At 44.7% G+C, this 24,273-nt stretch overlaps 1 protein-coding gene across 2 annotated transcripts in view; it reads left to right on the top strand.

Annotated features, from left to right (window-relative positions):
- Positions 1–6,031: 6,031 nt before the first annotated feature.
- Positions 6,032–24,273, top strand: part of LOC109890584 (collagen alpha-1(XXVIII) chain) — a 34,516-nt gene continuing 16,274 nt past the window's right edge. Inside the window, exons 1-11 of one of the 2 annotated variants that reach the window (XM_031824320.1) lie at positions 6,032–6,366; positions 6,537–6,684; positions 7,672–8,246; positions 10,990–11,010; positions 11,141–11,200; positions 17,179–17,232; positions 17,321–17,365; positions 17,546–17,572; positions 17,663–17,707; positions 18,215–18,259; positions 18,464–18,517. In XM_031824320.1, coding sequence (XP_031680180.1) covers positions 6,543–6,684; positions 7,672–8,246; positions 10,990–11,010; positions 11,141–11,200; positions 17,179–17,232; positions 17,321–17,365; positions 17,546–17,572; positions 17,663–17,707; positions 18,215–18,259; positions 18,464–18,517 — 1,068 coding nt within the window. In that variant the 5' untranslated portion in view covers positions 6,032–6,366; positions 6,537–6,542. Of the gene's footprint in view, positions 6,367–6,528; positions 6,685–7,671; positions 8,247–10,989; positions 11,011–11,140; positions 11,201–17,178; positions 17,233–17,320; positions 17,366–17,545; positions 17,573–17,662; positions 17,708–18,214; positions 18,260–18,463; positions 18,518–24,273 lie in introns of both variants that reach the window. The other variant, XM_031824321.1, reaches the window with a different exon arrangement.

The raw sequence follows: 24,273 nt of genomic DNA, 5'->3' as shown, positions 1-24,273 counted from the left end.
AACTGAGCGTGCGCGCAGGCAAACTGAGCAGGCGCACTTCGTGACATCCGTCCAGCTGATTAGTATTGCATTGATATGACTGTCATAAGCTACAATACATTGTGATTGTCTTTCAAACGTTACAAATTATTTATCATGTCAATGCAGCAAGAATAATAATGCACAGTGTTCTAACAACCCAGACAACAACAGATACAAACTCAAGGTCACTACAGAATAGAGATACTACATGGGAGAACACTGTGAGGATTCTGGAAGGATCTGGTGTAATTTATGTTTAACCAATAACAATCAGTCTGGAGTCATGTGTGTGTGTGTGTGTGTGTGTGTGTGTGTGTGTGTGTGTGTGTGTGTGTGTGTGTGTGTGTGTGTGTGTGTGTGTGTGTGTGTGTGTGTGTGTGTGTGTGTGTGCGTAGCATGTGAAGAGGGCACAACAACACAGTTTCCCCCTCAAGAGACTGAAAAAAATTGGAATGGGTCCCCAGATTTGGCATGGGTCCCCAGAAAGTTCTACAGCTGCACCCTCGAGAGCATCCTGACCAGTTGCATCACCGCCGGGTATAGCAACTGCTCGGCATCTGACCGTAAGGCGCTACAGAGGGTAGTGGATATGGCCCAGTACATCACTGGGGCCAAGCTTCCTGCCATCCAGGACCTATATGCTAGGAGGTGTCAGAAGAAAGCCCCAAAAATTGTCATAGACTGTTTTCTCTGCTACCACACAGCAAGCGGTACCGGAGCGCCAAGCATAGGACCAAAATGATCCTTAACAGGTTCTACCCCCAAGCCATAAGACTGCTGAACAATTAATCAAATGGCCACCGGACTATTTACATTGAACCCCCACCCCACTGCTGCTACTCGCTGTTTATTATCTATGCACAGTCACTTCACCCCTACCTACCGTCGTGGCCAAAAGTTTGGAGAATGACACAAATATTAATTTTCACAAAGTTTGCTGATTCAGTGTCTTTAGATATTTTTGTCAGATGTTACTATGGAATACTGAAGTATAATTACAAGCATTTCATAAGTGCCAAAGGCTATTATTGACAATTACATGAAGTTGATGCAAAGAGTCAATATTTGCAGTGTTGACCTTTCTTTTTCAAGACCTCTGCAATCCGCCCTGGGCCACATCCTGACTGATGGCAGCCCATTCTTGCATAAATAATGCTTGGCGTTTGTCAGATTTTGTGGGGTTTTGTTTGCCTTATGATCCTTTTGAGGATTGACCACAAGTTCTCAATGGGATTAAGGTCTGGGGAGTTTCCTGGCCATGGACCCAAAATATCGATGTTTTGTTCCCCCGAGCAACTTAGTTATCACTTTTGCCTTATGGCAAGGAGCTCCATCATGCTGGAAAAGGCATTGTTCGTCACCAAACTGCTCCTGGATGGTTGGGAGAAGTTGCTCTCGGAGGATGTGTTGGTACCATTCTTTATTCATGGCTGTGTTCTTAGGCAAAATTGTGAGTGAGCCCACTCCCTTGGCTGAGATGCAACCTCAGTCTTTGTTTCACTGTGCGTGCAGATGCACTCACACCTGCCTGCTGCCATTTCTGAGAAAGCTCTGTACTGGTGGTGCCCCTATCCCGCAGTGGAATCAGCCTTAGGAGACGGTCCTGGCGCTTGCTGAACTTTCTTGGGCGCCCTGAAGCCTTCTTCACAACAACTGAACCACTCTCCTTGAAGTTCTTGATGATCTGATAAATGGTTGATTTCGGTGCAATCTTACTGGCAGCAATATCCTTGCCTGTGAAGCTCTTTTTGTGCAAAGCAATGATGATGGAACTTAACCATGGGTGACAGAGGAAGAAAAATGATTCCATGCACCACCCACCTTTTGAAGCTTCCAGTCTGTTATTTGAACTCATTCAGCATGACCGAGTGCTCTCCAGCCTTGTCCTCGTTAACACTCACACCTGTGTTAACGAGAGAATCGCCCACATGATGTCAGCTGGTCCTTTTGTGACAGGGCTGAAATACAGTGGAAATGTTTTTTTGGGGGATTCAGTTCATTTGCATGGCAAAGAGGGACTTTGCAATTAATTGCAATTCATCTGATCACTCTTCATAACATTCTGGAGTATATGCAAATTGCCATCATACAAACTGATGCAGCAAACTTTGTGAAAATTAATATTTGTGTCATTCTCAAAACGTTTGGCCACGACTGTACATGTCCAAATTATTATATTGTGTTACCTTTTATTATTTTTTATTTTATTTTATTTGGTAAATATTTTCTTAGCTCTTTCTTGAACTGCACTGTTGGTTAAGGGCTTGTAAGTAAGCATTTCAAGGTAATACATGTTGTATTTGGGCGCATTTGACAAATAAAGTTTGATTTGATTTGAGTCTGCATAATGCAGCAAGTGAATATTCATTTTCCCAAAACACAGCAACACACACATACACAGCTCCACACCCCCGACTGTGTTTAGAACAGTATCTACACAGTGCACAAGCTCAATTTCAGCACGTACACTGTCTTTCCACTAGAGTGTGGGGCTGCACTAGAAATGTTGGTCCTTCCTCTCCATCCTCATCCATGGCAGTGGTTAGAGCTTTGGGCCAGTAACCGAAAGGTTGCTGGATTGAATCCCTGAGCTGACAAGGTAGGAATCTGTCGTTTTTCCCCTGAACAAGGCACTTAACCCACTGTTCTCCGGTAGGCCATCATTGTAAATAAGAATTTGTTCTTAGCTGACTTGCCTAGTTAAATTAAGGTGCTGACCTGTTGCACCCTCTACAATCACTGTGATTATTATTTGACCCTGCTGGTCATCTATGAACGTTTGAACATCTTGGCCATGTACTGTTATAATCACCACCTGGTACAACCAGAAAAGGACTGGCCACCCCTCAGAGCCTGGTTCCTCTCTAGGTTTCTTCCTAGGTTCCTTCCATTCTAGGGAGTTTTTCCTAGCCACCGTGCTTCTACATTTGCATTGCTTGCTGTTTGGGGTTTTAGGCTGGGTTTCTGTATAGCACTTTGTGACATCGGCTGAGGTAAAAAGGGCTTTATAAATACATTTGATTGATTGAATGACATTTGAAAAATAATTTCAAATCCTCTCTTTATTGTTGCAACGTGGAATTAAGTGTGATCGTGAATGCTACCACTCAGCGTTAGAATTCCAGTATGGAATAGCTGGAATATCCTCTGTTATGGAAAGTGAAGAAGGCTACATGCCAAATGTGAAGGAGAGCCTTCACTATGGACTACATTACTATTTTTTAATATATAGATTTAAATTGTTTATTGACATTTTTCTAATTTAATTTATTGTGATGCAATGTTATTTATTTTCTGTATCGATTCATAATTAATTTAATCCATAACCTGCACTTTCTATCATCTCCAAACATTTCCTGTTGAATTGCATTGCTCATTGTATTGCCTAAGTTGTGGGAGTGGCTAATCGGCACAGGAGCCTACAATGTTTAATCGGGTCTGTTTTCTTGAAAAGGTGTTTCCTGACTGTGTGGAAGAGCCATTGGTTTTAGACACCAGCCATATGTGCGTTTACTTTGTAAGTCTGCATTTTTAAAATTAGTACTTTTATTACAATTTATTTCTCAGTTCCTCTTTTAAGCCTTTTATATGAAAAGGTTGTCACACCAACTTCCAAAATAAACATTCTTCTATCTTTAAATACGAAAATGGATGAACGTTACTGAAGTACTGTGGTAATGATTTCCATGCCCCTGTCTCCTCAGGCTTTGTCTACACAGATGAGCCAGGGCTTTTCAACATTCTTAAGATGGTTTTGTCTGGTTAAGAAAGACATACACACTCTATATCTCAGTTCGTCTGGGCATGGGGAACTCTACAAGAAGTCAAAAGCGTTCTTGATATAGATGGGAAACTGTTGAGCGTGAAAAACCCAGCAGAGTTGCAGTTCTTGACACAAACCTGTGCGCCTGTTACCTACTACCATACCTCGTTCAAAGGCACTTCAATCTTTTGTCTTGCCCTTTCACCCTCTGAGTGGCATACATACACAATCCATGTCTCAACTATCACAAGGCTTAACTTGTACATCTACACGGATTGAAGTGGATTTAACAGGTGACATCAATAAGGGATCATAACTTTCATCTGGATTCACCAGTCTATGTCATTGAAGGAGCAGGTGTTCATAATGTTTTGTACACTCAGCGTAAATGATTTTCAGTGGCCTTGGTCTTTTCTATGGGGCTATCTATCTGGTATTTGGTATATCTGGTATCTATAAACTGATAATTAACCATTTGTAACCCTTTATAAATCAATTTCATTATACCTGAAAGTGTTACTAAAATAAACACAGATACTTAGTTTCATAAGTACGTATAGGATCAGAAGTCAGACATTGGACTAGATTGGATGCTACAACATCCAACTTTCCCTGTCAACTACAATTTATGTTTTCACATGTTGGCCACACCTCTCTGGAAATCCTTCACTGGCTGTTTCATGCTCTTCTTCACATCAATGTTCGTGGCGGTTTCAGCCGGTCACCTCGGCCATTCATCATAATGAAAGCAGCTTGTACTGCGATTCATGACAGTCCGTGACATGACCACTTTGATGGAAGACGGTCTACAGGAGACCTTTGACCTTTCACAGACACGTTCTGGATTGGTTAGTGCTATCCGGGATCCTTGGGACATCCCCACACTAAGTTCTAACCTGCTAGGAAATCAAAGAGAACGCCAACTCTGTACAGATTGCAAGCACATTGTGAATTGCATTAAGTGTGTGTTGAGAATGTACAAAGATGCTTTAGATTAACCACCTGGCTGCTCGACTTAATGTCAAAATCATGTCATCAGTTATCAGGAAAAGGTGAATTGATGTCCTTGCCAAACCCCTTTTCAATTTACTGTACAGGTGTACATGCACCACACAATATGCATATCCCACTGGGAAAAGACATCAGATCACCACCTTGTCATCAAGCATGAATTCAACTTGAAATTAACCAAACCGTGAAACATTATAATTGCTTGATGGTTGAATTGAACTGAGCAGAGATCATTTTGAGCTGATCAGCACCATATAATAAGTGTCAGCGAGATCCTCACCATGTTTCCCTCCCCATGAAAGGGGGAGGTCTCTGAACCAGATTTGAGCAGGCCTATTTCTCACAATGGCATTTTTGAGTGACAGCTCACCTCTGATTGCTTTCTGCCTCCAGGTTTGGAATACTGTGAGCTATAAAAAAAAACACGCTGTCACCATCAAGTGCACAGCTGGAGCAGCTGCATGATTCTCTTTCTGGCGGCCAGAAGTCTGGCGGCCAGGGAAATGGGTTTGGATTTTCACTACCTTTGCATGAGCTCTATATTCCAGATTTGGTTTCGCACAGTGGAGTGAATCAAAAGTTTAAAAATCTTCCTATTTAAAAATGCCAAACCATAATGACAAGGTGAACGGGGAATTGTGAACTGAAACTGATTGTTGGAGTGCTAAATTCTCTGGAGGAGAAGCTACAGCTATTCTTTAAAAAAATGTTATAGTCTTGCCTCACCCCCTGCAGCTGCAGCCAAAGACTAGTGCCTTCACATTAATGTGAATCATGGAAAACTGTGCTAGCAAGGTGTGCTGCCTAGAGCCCTAGAAGTAAATCTATACCAGTCTCCTTCCAAAAAGCTCTGCTTTGTTCTGTGGGTGAGCTTTCCGGAAGCCATTATTCCCAGAATGAGACATCAGGTGAATATGGGTCAGAAACGGGAATTTACCCTGGTTCACCAGTGGATAATAGTAAAAGTTACAAGGCAACAAACAAGAATGGACAAAGGCCCATATTATATATATATATATATATATATATATGCATATACATATGATTTTTGTTATTACAGCCCAGATGTGCCATCCCATCCCCTATTTATAAAAATGAAAACTATTATAAAAAATAACATTTCACCCCCACTCTCTCCCACAGCCTAGCCCTGCCCCTCGAGAGCTCCCTGCCCCACCCCTCTTCAAACATGGAGTGGTTGTGAGTGAAAAGGGGCTGGTTCTGCCTCTACTGTTATTCACTGTGTCTGTGTGAGGATGGCTGCAACTAAAGAGACCTCAGGGAACCCAGTGTGAGCCAGAGCGCAGCCCTTTCACAGACCCTCCCCTCACTGCTGCCGTACTGCAGACATCCTACCTGGCCTGACCAGCTCCCATCCTGCAGACTGGACACCATCCCCACCACAGGAGCAGGACAATATCCGGAGTCTAAGTGGAACTTAACCTGAACAACACCTGAAACAGTCTTCATTTTTCCCTATGATTCTCTCTTTCGCTCACTTCCACCTTACCCTGTCCTGAACACTGTACTGAGCTGAGTATATTGGAGACCTGAGCCTGCAGCACTGTATCGTGAGTATGTGCAGGATCAAGTTAAAATGATACAGGTTATGGGTTTCAGTCAATGGTGGACTTTTGCACCTCTGTGTTGGTGTGCAGATGTTCCTGTGAGTTTCTACCTGAACACAATATGAATCTCTCTCTCTCTCTCTCTCTCTCTCTCTCTCTCTGGAGGAGAACAGGTGGTGATGTCCCCCTCTCTGTACTGGTTCTTGCTGCTCTGTAGACTCCACAGTCTCTGGGCTCAGGATGACTATGATGAGAGAACCGTGGACAGGAGAGGCAAGAACAAACTACTGACAACCAACGTCATACCCAAGAATGGCCAATGTAAGAGTAAACAAAAAATGTTTATTGTTTATTCGTTTGTTTATTAGTTTGAAAGGAGAGACACAGAAAAGCTTTTCTGAGACATAGTGTTGCTAGAAATGGTAGGATACCTTCACTTCAGAAAATACATAGGTTAAGCTTCCATCACTGAAAAAATGTGTGGCTACAAGAAAAACTTGCAATCATCTCATTTTAAAGAGTCTTTGGCAGAAGATGGGACCTACTTAAAAAATTATTATATCTCACAGCCAGTTTTAGAAACCCATCCATCTCAGTGGCAACTGTTCTGTTCCTTGAACAGAACAAGAGCTATGTATCCCCGGGCACATTCTCTCTGATATGTTTCTTTGAACATAAATGTGATTTATTCCCGGTTTATATTGGATCTGTGCCCTAGCTCCTTTAAAAATATTGTAGGTTAGGATGCCTCGTGTGAGTCGTGTCTCCTAGAGCCTTTTAGATATCAGACAGGAATCAGGAACATCAGTTCACAGTTCAAGTCATGGCACCCCTCCAAGCTTCACTTCCACCTTGATCAATAAATCATATCAGACCTTTTCTGGGTTCAATCTTGTCTCTGTCATTAAGGTTCAGTATCTCAGAACTTAACCTTCTGACTTGTGATCAGTTGCTGGCCAATGTTGGTCTTGAGCTGGATGTGAGAAAGTACCTAGTTTGACCCAGGTCTGATCTCCTGCTTTGAAATAGTAGTGACCTCATCTCTGTGAACCATGTAATGTAGCTAGCTAATGGTGTACCCGGTACGTACATGATGATTGAACGGATGAATGAACCTTCTTTGGTGTTAGCGGTTAACATAAGAAAGTACCCAGTTTTACCCATATCGGATCTCCTGCTTTGAAATGGGATTGACCCCAGCTCTGCCCTCTGCCAACCAAAGACTGACAAATTAGCAGTACCTCTTGTGTAATGTGCACGGTACATGATAAATTAACAATTGGTTACTCCTTTTTTTCATGTTCTCAGCACTTTTGAACAAGGGCTGTGGCCTGGAGCTGGCCTTCCTGGTGGACAGCTCAGAGAGCGCCAAGGACAACCACGCCCAGGAGAAGATGTTCGCCACAGATGTGGTTGAACGCCTGCAGGTGGTTAAGCTCCAGACGGGCCAGGCTCTCATCTCGCGAGCCGCCCTCCTGCAGTTCAGCAGCCATGTGATCATTGAGCAGACCTTCAAGCAGTGGAGGGGGGTGGCTAACTTCAAGACTCGCATCGCGCCCATCAGATACATCGGCCACGGCACCTACACCACCTATGCCATCACCAACCTGACCAAGATCTACATGGAGGAGTCAGAGCCAGGGAGCATCAGGGTGGCCATACTGCTGACGGACGGCATCCCCCACCCCAGGAACCCAGACATCGTCTCCGCCATGGCAGACGCCAAAAACCAGGGCGTGAAGTTCTTCATGGTGGGCATCACGCCCGCGGCCAATGACGCCTCCAATGTGGCACAGCTTCGCCACCTGGCCAGCTCCCCAGCCAATCGCTACCTACATAACCTTCAGGACAGGGGCATCGTGGACAAGGTCATCAAAGAGATTGTAAGTGCAACGTCATCACGTTTCATCATCTGGTTCAGGTTGTGGTTTGTTGAGATGTAAATTCAGTCCACATTTTTAGGTGTCTAAAGAAGAAGTCTCTCTGTAGTTTGCTGCATGTGTCTCATGGCTGTATAACTGCTGAAGGTAGAGCATTTTAAATCTGTGTGGACTCCTCCCTCTTGGGAATTAGCATCCACCATCAGAAGGACAAATCAGGCTTTGTCAAAACCGGGCCATAGTTTGCTCATCGCTCTTTGGATATTACCATGTTTTCAACAAGCTGGGCCTTGGCAATGTGTTGAGAAGAAATGGATGCAAATATATTTGGATTACACAATATTATGTAGGCTTACTCATGTCAAGACTCGCATGCTTTTTCTTTGCCGGTTGGAAAGTACTCATGTATATTTAGTGTTTAAGCATTCAGTTTAGGACTGAGAATAATTGATATACTTTTTGGGGGCATCCTGTGTGGTTTCAACTCACTGCACCTGCTAAGTTGTTGTCATAGTTCCTGGTGATTTGGCCCCCTCTGTCATCACAGACACAGTACCTTTATGATCATACTGTTATCGCTCTAGCACCTTGTTTAGTTTAAACTTGACATGGGGAAATGCAGACGTCACTATTTTTGACTGTGGCCCCTGGCTGGTGTTCCTGAGGCATTTTGATGGAAACCATTCTGGTGTTTCAAACTATTTTAACCACATTAACTTAAACCTCAGGTGTAAGTATTAAGGAAGTATTAAGGGAAATTAACCCATTGATGTCTCTCCAAGAAGACTAATTTGGGCATGAAACAGTACAGTAGGTCTAGAGACACAATGAGTTCAGGACCTGTTTAACTATAAAATATGTTCTACGTTAAAACTCTTTGTGGAAAACTGCTGTGTGCAGTAGGAAGGAAGCTCAGCAAGATCATGCATGGCTAAGTAGCTCTATGAGTCTCAGGCACACCACTCGACTTCTAAACCAATTGTCGACGCAGGCGTTAGACATAACATGATCAAGAAAATCTGGTCATCAAATCCACATTAACCAGCAGCACTTGCATTAGTTAAGCGCTCTACTGCTAGATCCTTATGGACTGGTTTGAGTTTCAGTCGGGTACCCAATAGCACCCAGTCCACACAGAGGTTTTCATCCTGTTTCAGGCAGCATCTGCATGTCATAAGACTGTCTGTCCCATTAGCTTGTCTTTCATCTCTTGTATGCTTCTGTCTCCGGCTGGTTCAGCTCCAACCCGCTCACAGTAAGAATAAGCAGACCTTCTGTGGTGGCTTCAGGTGCTTCTCTGCAAGCAGAAATATACTTTGGCTGCGCCGAGACGTTATATTGACCATTGCATGTGGTTTGTGTTTGTTTCTGTGGAATTTCAACCATTCTCCCACCATAAAGAATGTGGCTGGCTTTCATGTCCAGACAGAAAAGCAATAACAAGTTTTGGGCAACAGAATAATTTTTGTACCAGTTTTTTTTAGGATTAGGTCTCCAGCTGACAGGATCAGGGGCTGGAGGTTGTAGTAGACTTGTACGGTGAGATGGAGGCAGAGGTTGAGATGGACTAAGAACTAGTCACACAACTGAGTTTAGAGAACCCTGAGAAAACTTACCACTCCAGCCTAAACTTTCCTGAAATGAGCAACTTTAAACAGGTTTACATGAACCAACCCCATATCACTTGGATAATCCAAAATGCACCTAAACAGGTATTTCAGCAATCAACATTAAAATTACCAGTCTACACACAATCCACATCGGTGTAGCCTACACGTCGGTGATACAATGTAACTTTAAATTCTAATAAACGTTGTTAAACGTTAAAGCTAGGCTACTTGTGTTTAATCTTCTGTACAACAATATGAGATGTCTAGCAGTAGGAATTTGATTGAAATCGCAAGCAACATGAATTAACATAAGCCAACATTAGCAGTCTGTTTGTGGCCTAAACTATGGAAAGGAACTACTAGGCAAAAACTGATTGAATCAAATTTGTTTCCACATCATTTTAACAATACAATCCAACATGACGTTGAATTAGCCAGTGACATTTCTTTGCTGATTTAACATTGAATTCACACTAGTTGACATCAGTCACGTAGTATAAATGATTGGAGACAGGCGGAGGAATTTGTAATAGGGGGGGTTTAATACTCCACCCAAAAAGACATGCCATGAAAAGGTATGGGGACGAAGCCCAAAACAAACACGTATATAAAATACAGGGATGTAACCCAAACAGAAGAGCGAGGTTAAACCACAGGATGCGACCCGTAATAACAAGTGCACAATATTATTATTACTACTACTACTACTACTACTACTACTACTACTACTACTACTACTACTACTACTACTACTACTACTACTACTACCACCACCACCACCAAGCCCAATGGACATGGGAACAATAACCCACAAGACAGTGGTGAATAGAGGGGACATATATACAATTACTAATCAGGGGAATTGGAATCAGGTGTGCGTAATGAGACAGTTCAGTGATGCCTAGAGGCCGGTGACGTAGACCTCCGGAACTGGTACACAGAATGAGCAGCAGTACCGGGGGAATCCGTGACAATCTCAACCAAACGTAAATCAAAACTAGACTTATGTCTGCGCCAAGTGGGGAGAGGAATGTCCTGACTTTGTTCAACAGTCACTGTCTCACCATGAGATATGTGTAGAATAAATATGAAGTAGACTACATTTTGACCAATGATTTGTTTTTCTCATTTCACAGACGGAGTTGGCTGATGAGGGGGTAAGTCCCAGTTATCTAGACCTACTAATCTTGATATACTGCATCCTTTTCACACATTAGTCAATGAACTCTCCTCTTTAGGAGTCTGAACTCCTGTCTGACCCCCTATGCTGTGTCCTTGTGGTTTAAGTGTCCTCCGGACCCGATGTGTGGGTGTGACAAGGGAGAGAGGGGACCCATTGGCCTCCAGGTAAGTGTCTGAACATGACCAGCATCATCCTCAAGCTCCCCTCGATCAATACATTGAGATCACAGACCCCTTTCGAATTGAACATCCTGTAGTGGACGATTACTTCCAATTTGATGGACTGTACAGTACCAACACACGAAGCCTTCCTTAATGCTTACACGTGAGATAATTGAGGGGCCGCACCGGGCTATGCACCCGCACTGGAGACACCGTGCGCTCCATAGCATAACACGGTGCCTGCCCGGTCTCTTTAGCCCCCCGGTAAGCACAGGAAGTTAGCGCAGGTCTCCTACCTGGCGTAGCCATACTCCCTGTGAGCCCCCCCCCAATACATTTTTGTGGCTAACTCTCGGGCTTCCATCCGCGTCGCCGTGCTGCCTCTTCATACCAGCGCCTCTCTGCTTTCCCCGCCTCCAGTTCTTCTTTGGGGCGGCGATATTCTCCAGGCTGTGCCCAGGGTCCTTTTCCGTCCAATATCTCCTCCCAAGTCCAGAAGTCCTGTGATAGCTGCTCCTCACGATAAACAGGGGGAGTTGGCTCAGGTCTGAACCCTGACTCTGCCACACTCTCCCTGAGCCCCCCCCCCCAGGCAACTTCAACCTCAGGGTGCGCACGCAGCCACTTGGCCGCATGACCAAAGTGCCACGGCAGCTGTTCCGCCCGAGGACCCGTGTTAGACCACACCATTACACTTCTCGCCTGATACGAGAAGAACACCCGCAGGAGGTAACCGGATGGGTGTATCACTGGATGAGCAAGCTCCGTTAACAAGAAAGAAACAAAAATTGTGTCCAGCTTGAGGGGGAAATGTGGTACCCCCCTACCTCCCTCCCCGATGGGACAGATCATACGTGCCCTGGCGACCCACTCGCACCTGCCACTCCACATGAACTGAAACACAAGCCTCACTAGAGGCCTCCTCAGACAAGCCGGCAATGGGTAGATGTACGCCAAATACAAAAGAGACGGCAACACATCCACCTTTAGGACCAGGACTTTGCCCATAAAAGACAAATACCTAGCCTTCCACATTGCTAGCTTCCTCTGTACCACTGCGATACGCATGTTCCAGTTCAGCGTCGCTGAGCCGGAGGTCTCAAAATGGACCCCGAGAATCCTCAGGGCCCCCTCACAGAGAGATAACCCCCCGGGCACATCCGTTCTACCGCGCCATCTTCCGAAAAACTTGACGGAAGACTTTGCATGGTTCAGAACTGCTCCCGACGCTCGGGTGAAATCCACAAAGATGGCAAGGGACCTTGTCAGGCACGAGTCCTTGCACAGCAGCAAGGAAGTGTCGTCGGCGTACTGCGTCATCTTAACACGCAGCCCACCACTTCTAGGGATCAACAAGCCTTCCACCCCTGTGTCTGCCCTAATGGCAGCCCCCAGAGGCTCCATGTACAGAACGAAGAGGAGAGCCGAGAGTGGGCACCCCTGCCTGACCCCAGACGAGAGGTCAAAAACGTCACCCAAGTGACTATTTACACTAACTCGGCACCCCGCTCCGACATATAATGTACGAATCCATCCTATGAACTTCTCCCCAAATCCTAATCGACCTAACACTCTGAATAAAAAGGATCTATTCACGCGATCAAAGGCTTTCGCCTGATCTAGCGCTGCTACCATTAAAGGCAGTCCTCTATCTTCAACCCAAGCGATGGAGTCCCTGATTAACTGTAGGTTCCATCTAATAGAGCGGCCCTCTACCCCGCACGTCTGATCCTCATGGACGACGTAGGGAAGGGCTGTGCGCAACCGGTCTGCTAAAACCTTTGCAAGTAGCTTGTAATCTACACACAGCATGGTCAACGGCCGCCAGTTGCCAAGGTCTGTTACTTCCCCCTTCTTATATAAAAGTGACAGCACACCAACAGCCATTGATACCCCTGGGACCCCCGTCTCAAGGATGGCCTTCAAGACTTCGAGGACCACTGGTCCAAGTATACCCCAAAACTTGAGATAAAACTCAGCCGGCAGCCCATCCATCCCAGGCACCTTCCCTTTTCCCATCCTCCTAAGAGCGCTCTCAACCTCTTCTAGTGAAATCTGGGCCTCCATCACTTCTCTAATGTCCTCCGGCAACCGCCTGGACAAGTGTTCTAGAAACACATTTCCCTGCTCTACATCTATTTCCCTTTCCTTAAATAAACCTTGGAAATGATCAGTTGTCACCCTGACCATATCCTCTGGTTCTCTAACTATACTACCATTTTCTTCCCTAACGCCATGCATTACCTTCCTACTCTGTCTGGCCCTAACCGACTTAAAGAACATAGCGGAACAAGTCTCATTGTGTTCTAGAAAGCCACTATGCGCACGTTCCAGGAAAGCTCGAGCCTTCCGCTCCTGCAACACCCTGAGCTGCGCCTTTAGGGTTGCGGATCTCTCCCAGTCAAACGACCTGCCGAGGTTGCCTGCCTCGTATTCGAGTTCAATTAACCTTTGGATACGATCCACCTCCCTCCTCTCCTCCCTTTTTTTCCTCTTGCAATACCCTATTATAAAAGCCCTAATCCTCACCTTAACTAATTCCCACCACTCTAACACCCCCTCGCACATGGACCGGAGGCCTTCAAGCCTCTAAAAGAAACCATAAAACCCGTCAACAAAAGCCTGCTCCTCCAGCACATCCCGATCTAACTTCCAGTACCCCCTACCAAAGAGGCAGACTGGCGACCCCACCTGCAGGAGCACCCCGTCGTGATCCGAAAAGAAAACAGGCAACAGCCGCCCAGACAACTTACCCAAAGACCTGGGTACAAAAATATAGTCGAGCCTCCGCTCAACCCCCCTGGAGTTGCGCCATGTAGGACCGGCCATTTTCGGAGTAGTGTGCAGACCACCATCTACCAGACCATGGCAAGCCATTAGCCCGGCAATGGCGCCTGCACTGCTATCCCCCCTATTCCTAAATCTGTATTAAAATCCCCCCCTATCACTAATTTCCTATTTGTGACACACAGGGGCGTCAGACAGTCCACCATCTCCCTCCTGTCTGCCACCACCTGTGGCCCATACACCACCACTAATCTAAATTTACAATCCCTTATTGTGACATCCACCCCTATAACCCTCCCCTGCATTACCACAAAAGAATCCTCCACTTTTACCTCCCTGTGCCCACACAAAATCCCTACCCCCGATGAGTGCACCCCCCCAATACCCCAAACCGACTCCCCCTTGTCCCACTCCCTCTTAAACCTACTAACATCCCCTCCATCCCTCAGGTGAACCTCCTGTAAAAAACAAAAATCAAACCCCACACCCTCCAAATAACTAAAAACCGCCCTCCTCTTAACAAAATCCCTTAAACCCCTTACATTTAAAGTAACAAAAGTAAAATTAGACCCCATGAAAGAATCAAATAAAAACATGTAATACACTCCAATTCTAAACCCAGACAGAAATCAAAAACAGGAGACTCACCCGATGCTCCCCTGCTCCATATCTACCGGTGAGAACACCATCCGTACTCCCGACATCCCCCCCTCTTCCTCCATCTCACCAACCCAGGATGCAGGAATAGTGTTTGGCTCCGGGGTGCCCTGCACCCTGGGTCTACCCCCACAATCCTCCCCCTCCCCAGTGCTGCAGCTGGATTGTAAAAAAAAAAATCCCCAAACAAATAACTCCCCACCTCCTCCTGTACCCAGTCCTGAGTCTTGTTAGGTGTGTCCCCACCCAACAGAAGTTGAGGGCCTGGGGAAACCAGCAGCAACCCAGAGGTTTCTCCCACCCCCATCACTCTCTTGGCCATCCCCTCCCTCTCACTGTCGGCCAATCGCACCCTCCTCTTCATTCTCTTCTTTGGTGATGGCGGCAGTGGAGAGATACCACCCTCCCCCCCCGCCAGCTCCTCCACCATACCCCTCATCTCTTCCACCAGGGCACTTTCCCCCCAGTCCACTTGCTCTTCCACCGTCTCCTTCTCCAACACTCCTCCCTCGCTTTCTTCTCTCTCATGCTCCTCCACTCGGTTGCCTTCTTCCGCCGCTTTTCCTGGTTCTCCTACTCCCGTGCCTTCCGTTTCCTTCTCTCTTCCATCCGCCGCTTCTTGCTCCTCCTCCTTCCTTGCGGCCTTCCCCTCTGGACCTGTACTCTGGTCATGAGGCTTGCTTCCTTCCCCTCCTCTTCTTCCCCCATCCCCCGCTCCTGCTCCCCCCCCAGCCGCAGACGCATATGACCTCTGACGAGCCGGGCACCCCCGCCACAGGTGTGCTGACGAGCCACACCCGTGGCACGCCTTAGGCTTGTCACAATCCCTCGCCTCGTGTTCCTCAGATCCACAAAATCTGCCATTTCTTGTGCTGCACGAGGCAAATATGTGGCCGTAGGCCATACAGCGCCTGCAAAATGGTGGCGGACGTGCATAAAACAACGTCCCCCTGTCAGCCCCTAGGGAGAACATAGCAGGAGGATGGAGGTAGCCACCATGTCCCTTTGGGTCCTCTCTGAGGAGGGCCTGGAAGCCTCTCCTCCCATTCCAAAACCCAAGGGAGTCTTTGAGGTGCCTTGCTGAGGAGACGTTATCCATGTATCTCCCCAGAAAGGCCCTCACCTCTTCATCCTTAACGTATGGGTTGTAAATGTTGACAGTTACAACCCTAAAGTTATTCTTCGCCAGGCTTGTTATTTCATAGTGGCTCATCGGCCTCTCGCCTCCCACTGCTCTTGCCCTTCTCAGGATATCATCGTGTTTCTCCTCTGTATATAGTGCCACATCGTATGCTCCCTCCAACGAGTTGCCTTGGAAACACGTCCTTCACCGTCAGCTTTAGAATCCCCATCAATATTATCCTTCCAAAAGTTTCCCGTCCTAAAGGCTCCAACTCCTTTTCCTTCCAAGCAAACCGAATCGTGTTGGCCAGCCCAATCCCAGGGACCGACCGTGTTGATGTATTTTGCACCATCTCCGCAAGGAGAATGGCGCTCGTTCTCTTCTCTTCTCTTCTCTTCTCTTCTCTTCTCTTCTCTTCTCTTCTCTTCTCTTCTCTTCTCTTCTCTTCTCTTCTCTTCTCTTCTCTTCTCTTCTCTTCTCTTCTCTTCTCCTCTCTTCTCTTCTCCTCTCTTCTCCTCTCTTCTCCTCTCTTCTCCTCTCTTCTCCTCTCTTCTCTTCTCCTCTCTTCTCCTCTCCTCTCCTCTCCTCTCCTCTCCTCTTCCAAAACAAGGAAAAAAGAAAAAACCAAATTGACTGAGCCTATTTGGTGACAACTAACACAGAGACAGGAACAATCACCCACGAAACACTCAAAGAATATGGCTGCCTAAATATGGTTCCCAATCAGAGACAACAAGAATCACCTGCCTCTGATTGAGAACTGCCTCAGGCAACCATAGACTTTGCTAGAACACCCCACTAAGCTACAATCCCAAAACCTACGAAAAAACCCCATACATAAACACAACACAAAAAAAAACATGTCACACCCTGGCCTGACCAAATAAATATAGAAAACACAAAATACTAAGACCAGGGCGTGACACATTCCTACTTCACTTTATGATCAGCAAACTGGTACAGATATTGGCTTGGGAAAATCTGCAGAATTCTGCTGTTGTAGGTTACATAAAAATGTATGTTTCCAGGATATCTAATAAGGATGCATTCGTTTTTTTTAAGACAAAGGCAGTCACGATATCCTCACCAGTGAATAGGTAATTGTAGTCATTTTACTGAACTGATAATTACTACTGTAGACTGTTCCCTTGGTGACCAGACATTGTAGACGATCATAATCTAGAGGGTCAAAACCAGGAAGCCCCACTGGATGTACTTTGATGTACTTTAGTATTAGGGCCTGTACACAGTAATCACCGCCATTATCCTTCAACAGCCCAAAAGAGCAGTTTCCCAAACCAGAAGCAGCTGCCACACACTGATCAGATGCTGTTGAGGAGTACACACACACACACACCACAAATGAGATGTTTCTCTCCATACCATGCTGATGTGATTTCCCTTCCCTCCACAGGGCAAGAAGGGGAATTCTGGGGATGATGGGAACCCAGGTGTTAAAGGATCGAAGGTACTGGTGATTTGCTTTGCCTGTGTGTGTCTTCTTCCAATTAGTCTGTCATTGTGTTTTCAAAACCTTAATTCTCTCTTTCTTACAGGGTGAGAGCGGGCTCAGTGGACTTCCTGGTCGAGATGGGGAAGAGGTCAGTACAGAGGGCATATTCTAAACACCTGCTGTTATATTATTAGATGAATGTACACAGCTATTGGCACAGACTTCAACAACTCAGCATTGCTAACTGTAAAGACAAGGATTCTGTTCTGAGGTATGTGACAATGTTTTGATCACTGTCTCCTCGCTAATCAAGATTGTTTCTACTCAGGGCAAGCCGGGCTACAAAGGAGAGCAGGTAGAGTATGAATCTCCAGATCAATATCCCTCTGGGTGTCCTAGTATTTCGTAATTGTGACACAATGTACCTACCTCATTTTCCTTGTAGGGGGAGAGAGGAGAATGTGGCATGCCTGGAATCAAAGGAGACAGGGTACAGTGTCTTTTTCTTTTGTTTTTGTCATCAAATGTTTTTTTATTTAGTCAAATTAAGTTACAACTCCCCTGCCCCCGTCCCAATTGCATCCCTACCAAGGACCTAAGGCAGGGGTGTCAAACATATGGCATGCGGGCTGGATCCGGCCTGCGACGGGGTCCAATCCCGCCCTTGGGCGGTTTGAGTAATTAAAAAAACATATTTAAACAATGAACTAAATGAGTTTGACACCCCTGACCTAAGGGGCCATTGGGTCAAAGTGTCTTCTTTAGCTCCATGAATGCGAGCTGCAGTGCATTTTTGTTTAATGATATTTTATGTGTTTAGCTTTAGTGTCAGTACATACCAGTCTGTTTATACTTTAGCCAACCTTTTGTGTTGCTGGCTAGTTTTTGTTTGTCTGGGCTATGATGTAGCACTGATGAATGCAGACAGTGTGTTGACTGTGCCTTCTGTTTGTTTGTCATGTTTTGACATGAACTGACTGACCCCCTCCTTCTCCAGGGGCCTGAGGGGCCCGTTGGCACCAGGGGAAACAGAGGGCTACAGGTAAAGCCTCTGTTCTAGAATCCTTTGTGTCGGCCATCTTTGTTAAGAATGTCACAAGCAAGGTAGTTTCAATGGTTAGTCACTGACAGACCCCAGTTTACTATCTAAGTAAAACATGTCCTTCAAGCTGTCCTCTAAATTTAAAACTCAATTGTGTTTGTATACTTGTCCATTTGTAGACTACTTTATTCTGTCTTCTCACAGGGGTTACCTGGTCCAAATGGCGATGTCGGGCCTGAGGGTATCATGGGGAAAAAAGTGAGTTTTACTTAATAAAACCCAATACCTTTCATTAACAGTATCATTCACAGAAAGCCATTAGTTAGATGAACCACATCTGCCCATAGGATAGAAGAGAAAGCAACTACTTTGTGACTGACTGACTGACTGAATGACTGACTGAATGACTGGTCTGTCTTACGTGCCAGAATATCCCCCACTCCTTAGGTCACATTTGATCAATGGGTTGAAACTATCTCAAATCCATACGGATAACTAATAAACTACATCATAGTTTATTGGCAGGACTACATCAGTTCTGTCTGGGTTTATGGAATCTGGTTTGGATCAGATCTGACACCAAGTCCAGACCGAGACCAGAAGATAGTCATTTTGTCAAATCACCACCATAATAAGAGTGTTTCTGTGTTCATATTTCAGAACAACATATGGATTCTTTAGACATTCAGAATAGTGGAAAAATGCATGCTGAGAGAAAATAAAGCCACTCTACAAATTATTACAGTGGGGAAAAATATGCCTTCTATAACATGAAAGAAGGGCTAAGGATTTATAAAATCATTATTATAATTATATTTTTCTTTTCAATGATGTTCTGATTTAATCTCTTCAGTTTTTGTTGGAAAGGAAAGGGTTATAACACTGAAGTGAGAAAAAAAAACATCCAATCAGGATTTTTATTTTGCTGGTCTCTGGGGAGATCAATATAGCTAACTAAGTCAGCCATTGGCTAGGCCATCAGAAGCGCGATAGAAGGCATCTGCCATTAATTAAACTGTATTTTGGCAACATTTTGGAATGACAGTGGAATCAACCAATCACATGTTGATTTATTGTGTGGGACCGTTTTTTTACAAAAGCCTTCTCGAAGGCCTAGAGGTCGTCACTGTGCAATAGCGAGCTGTAGTTTTCCCATGGCCTAGCTAGCTTTTGTTGTAGGCTAGTTTGCAGCAGCAGGTGTTATTGAAGAGGGTGTTGTTGCTAATTTGTTAGCTTCCCCCTTTTCAATAATAACTTCAACAAGAAGTTATGTTTCAAATAATCGTCATCTGGTGAGTGGAATTGTTTTTTTTATTGCAGCGCGCTTGCTGTTGTTAGCCATCTCTTTGAAAATAACTTGTATGAAACATTGTTGCATTTTAACTTTAGTTTACCAGTTACTTTGTGTGCTAAACTTCAAATGTTTTTGCAATGGGAAATAATTTTGATTGGGAAATGCTTAATGATTGTGTTTTTGAATCCTATGTTTTCCTATAGGTTTTTCAGATTTTCACTCTCAACATAAAAAAATTTGTATAGAAAAAAATATTAAGATGTTATGTTCTAAGTCCACAACAATGCTTAAACCAGATCATATCTGGGTGGGCCTGGCCAGTAGCGGTGGGTGGGGAAAAAAAATCGCTGAGCAAGCCAAGCCAGTAAAAAAAGCCAAATTACAACCTATGTTGTGATAATTGCGTTGTTTGCTCTATAACCCATTAATTCATGCGCCACCAATATATACAATAAGGTTGTGACAACAAAAAGACAAGTCACACAGTGGTGGCATAAATTCAGCTACACACATACGTTTTTTTTCATCACAAAACTGGGGGGGGGGGGGGGGGGGGAGCTACAACTCCCCTGCCCCCAAACCGCTACAAACAGTTATCACCTGCAGCATGGTCAGGCAAGTTAATGTTTTGACAGTTTACTAAACAGCTACTGATTTAGAACCACAGAGTTACCGCAGGTCAGCACAAAGACCACAGGGGCACTGCCTCCGCTATTCCAGCACCATTTCAACTTAAACATTTAAACATCATCAAATGAAAACAAATGTAAAGATACCAAAAGCAATTTAGTCCAATCAATGTTGCGAAATATCATGTGGCTGTCCCTGCTTCTGATTTTTGTGTGCATATTTTTTGCACTCACACTAGTTGAACACCAATGCCATCCTCCTCTCTTTCATGTTGGCAAAACGGTCTATGGCTCTGTCATACAATACACGTTTAGCTTTTGCTGTCATATACTACCTAGCTAAAATGCTTGCTAGCCTGACCTCCTTGCATGGGCAACAATGAACCAGCTAAGTTTTCTAGCTAGTTAACATGAGCCTACTAGGCTACATCTAGTCCACATATTGAATCATCTCAGGCCTGTGGAACAACATATTCAGTTATGGTTAGATCAGAATTGCCGTCATAATCATTGGCCTGTGCAGACAGTTCATTCAAAACCACAAGTCCAAATCCCCGTCTCCATCCATGGTTTGCCAAAGGGCCGATTCAGCAATCTAGCTACTGCAGGACATCAACATAGGCAGACCAGAAACAGACATGTTTTTTCTGGCTTCCCTTGGCAAACATGATTACACACCTCTTGGCCTGGCAGGTCCTGGCTCCCCAGCTTGTGGGACTATGTCCACCCATGCCTGCACCCCAGATGCAAACACCACATGATGACAATTGCGCATTACAAATAGCCTACTAACCAACACTTCGGACCAAACTTGGTTTGCATACCCAACGTTGCCTTAGTTAGCATTTACTGGTAGATATCATGAGTTGAAACGTCTTTCCTACCCCCCCACCGAGAATGAAACTGAAGATCTCTTACAACTCTGTGTACTACTCCCCTCACAAAACAGCGCTAACTGGCTCAAACCAGAATAGAAAGAGGAGTGGGAGGCCCCTGTGCACAACTAAGCAAGAGGACAAGTACATTAGTGTCTAGTTTGAGAAACAGACGCCTCACAAGTCCTCAACTGGCAGCTTCATTAAATATTACCCGCAAAACACCGGTCTCAACATCAACAGTGAAGAGGCGGCTCCAGACAGCGTTCCTTTGTCCTGTGTCTTCTTTTGCCCATCTTAATATTTTCTTTTTATTGGCCAGTCTGAGATATGGCTTTTTCTTTGCAACTCTGCATAGAAGGCCAGCATCCTGGAGTCACCTCTTCATTGTTGGAGTTGAGACTGGTGTTTTGAAGGAGCAGTACACAGCGTTGTACGTGATCTTCAGTTTCTTGGCAATTTCTTGCATGGAATAGCCTTCATTTCTCAGAACAAGAATAGACGGATGAGTTTCAGACGAAAGTTCTTTGTTTCTTGCCATTTTGAGCTTGTTATCAAACCCACATGCTGATGCTCCAGGTACTCAACTAGTCTAAAGAAGGCCAATTGTATTGCTTCTTTAATCAGGACAACAGTTTTCAGCTGTGCTAACATAATTGCAAAAGGGTTTTCTAATCATCAATTAGTCTTTTACAATTATAAACTTGGATTTGCTAACACAACGTGCCACTGGAATACATGAGTGATAATGGGCCTATGCAGATATTCTATAACATCACACACACACACACAGTGGGGCAAAAAAGTATTTAGTCAGCCACCAATTGTGCAAGTTCTCCCACTTAAAAAGATGAGGCCTGTAATTTTCATCATAGGTACACTTCAACTATGACAGACAAAATTAGGGGGGGAAAAATCCAGAAAATCACATTGTAGGATTTTTAATGAATTTATTTGCAAATTATGGTGGAAAATAAGTATTTGGTCACCTACAAACAAGCAAGATTTCTGGCTCTCACAGACCTGTAACTTCTTCTTTAAGAGGCTCCTCTGTCCTCCACTCGTTACCTGTATTAATGGCACCTGTTTGAACTTGTTATCAGTATAAAAGACACCTGTCCACAACCTCAAACAGTCACACTCCAAACTCCACTATGGCTAAGACCAAAGAGCTGTCAAAGGACACCAGAAACAAAATTGTAGACCTGCACCAGGCTGGGAAGACTGAATCTGCAGTAGGTAAGCAGCTTGGTTTGAAGAAATCAACTGTGGGAGCAATTATTAGGAAATGGAAGACATACAGAGACCACTGACAATCTCCCTCGATCTGGGGCTCCTGGCAAGATCTCACCCCGTGGGGTCAAAATGATCACAAGAACGGTGAGCAAAAATCCCAGAACCACACAGGGGGACCTAGTGGATGACCTGCAGAGAGCTGGGACCAAAGTAACAATGTCCAGAATGTCATATGGTCAGATGAAACCAAAATATAACTTTTTGGTAAAAACTCAACTCGTCGTGTTTGTAGGACAAAGAATGCTGAGTTGCATCCAAAGAACACCATACCTACTGTGAAGCATGGGGGTGGAAACATCATGCTTTGGGGCTGTTTTTCTGCAAAGGGACCAGGACGACTGATCTGTGTAAAGGAAAGAATGAATGGGGCCATGTATCGTGAGATTTTGAGTGAAAACCTCCTTCCATCAGCAAGGGCATTGAAGATGAAACGTGGCTGGGTCTTTCAGCATGACAATGATCCCAAACACACCGCCCGGGCAACGAAGGAGTGGCTTCGTAAGAAGCGTTTCAAATTCCTGGAGTGGCCTAGCCAGTCTCCAGATCTCCACCCCATAGAAAATCTTTGGAGGGAGTTGAAAGTCCATGTTGCCTAGCAACAGCCCCAAAACATCACTGCTCTAGAGGAGTTCTGCATGGAGGAATGGGCCAAAATACCAGCAACAGTGTGTGAAAACCTTGTGAAGACTTACAGAAAACGTTTGACCTCTGTCATTGCCAACAAAGGGTATATAACAAAGTATTGAGATAAACTTTTGTTATTGGCCAAATACTTATTTTCCACCATAATTTGCAAATAAATTCATTAAAAATCCTACAATGTGATTTTCTGGATTTTTTCCCCCCTAATTTTGTCTGTCATAGTTGAAGTGTACCTATGATGAAAATTACAGGCCTCTCTCATCTTTTTAAGTGGGAGAACTTGCACAATTGGTGGCTGACTAAATACTTTTTTGCCCCACTGTATATATAATATATTTTTTTAACTACACTTTGGTATGCTCAGTGGGGATTAAGAAGTAAGTATACGCAATGCCCACTGAAAAAAAAAAAGTGGGTATAAGGCTTATACGGTACCTGCATAAATCAAATTTTATTTGTCACATACACATGGTTAGCAGATGTTAGTGCGAGTGTAGCGAAATGCTTGTGCTTCTAGTTCCGACAATGCAGTAATAACCAACAAGTAATCTAACTAACAATTCCAAAACCACTACCTTATAGACACAAGTGTAAGGGGATAAAGAATATGTACATAAAGATGTATGAATGAGTGATGGTACAGAGCGGCATAGGCAAGATACAGTAGATGGTATTGAGTGCAGTATATACATATGAGATGAGTATGGTAACAAAGTGGCATAGTTAGTGGCTAGTGATACATGTATTACATAAGGATGCAGTAGATGATATAGAGTACAGTATATACGTATACATATGAGATGAATAATGTAGGGTATGTAAACATTATATTAGGTAGCATTGTTTATAGTGGCAAGTGATATATTTGACATCAATTCCCATTATTAAAGTGGCTGGTGTTGAGTCAGTGTGTTGGCAGCAGCCACTCAATGTTAGTGGTGGCTGTTTAACAGTCTGATGGCCTTGAGATAGAAGCTGTTTTTCAGTCTCTCGGTCCCAGCTTTGATGCACCTGTACTGACCTGGATGATAGCGGGGTGAACAGGCAGTGGCTCGGGTGGTTGCTGTCCTTCATGATCTTTATGGCCTTCCTGTGACATCGGGTGGTGTAGGTGTCCTGGAGGGCAGGTAGTTTGCCCCCGGTGATGCGTTGTGCAGACCTCACTACCCTCTGGAGAGCCTTACGGTTGTGGGCGGAGCAGTTGCCATACCAGGCGGTGATACAGCCCGACAGGATGCTCTCGATTGTGCATCTGTAGAAATTTGTGAGTGCTTTTGG

Source organism: Oncorhynchus kisutch, linkage group LG5 (assembly GCF_002021735.2).
Source record: "Oncorhynchus kisutch isolate 150728-3 linkage group LG5, Okis_V2, whole genome shotgun sequence".
Classification (NCBI taxonomy): domain Eukaryota; kingdom Metazoa; phylum Chordata; class Actinopteri; order Salmoniformes; family Salmonidae; genus Oncorhynchus; species Oncorhynchus kisutch.
This window is presented reverse-complemented; position numbering and strand designations above follow the sequence as displayed.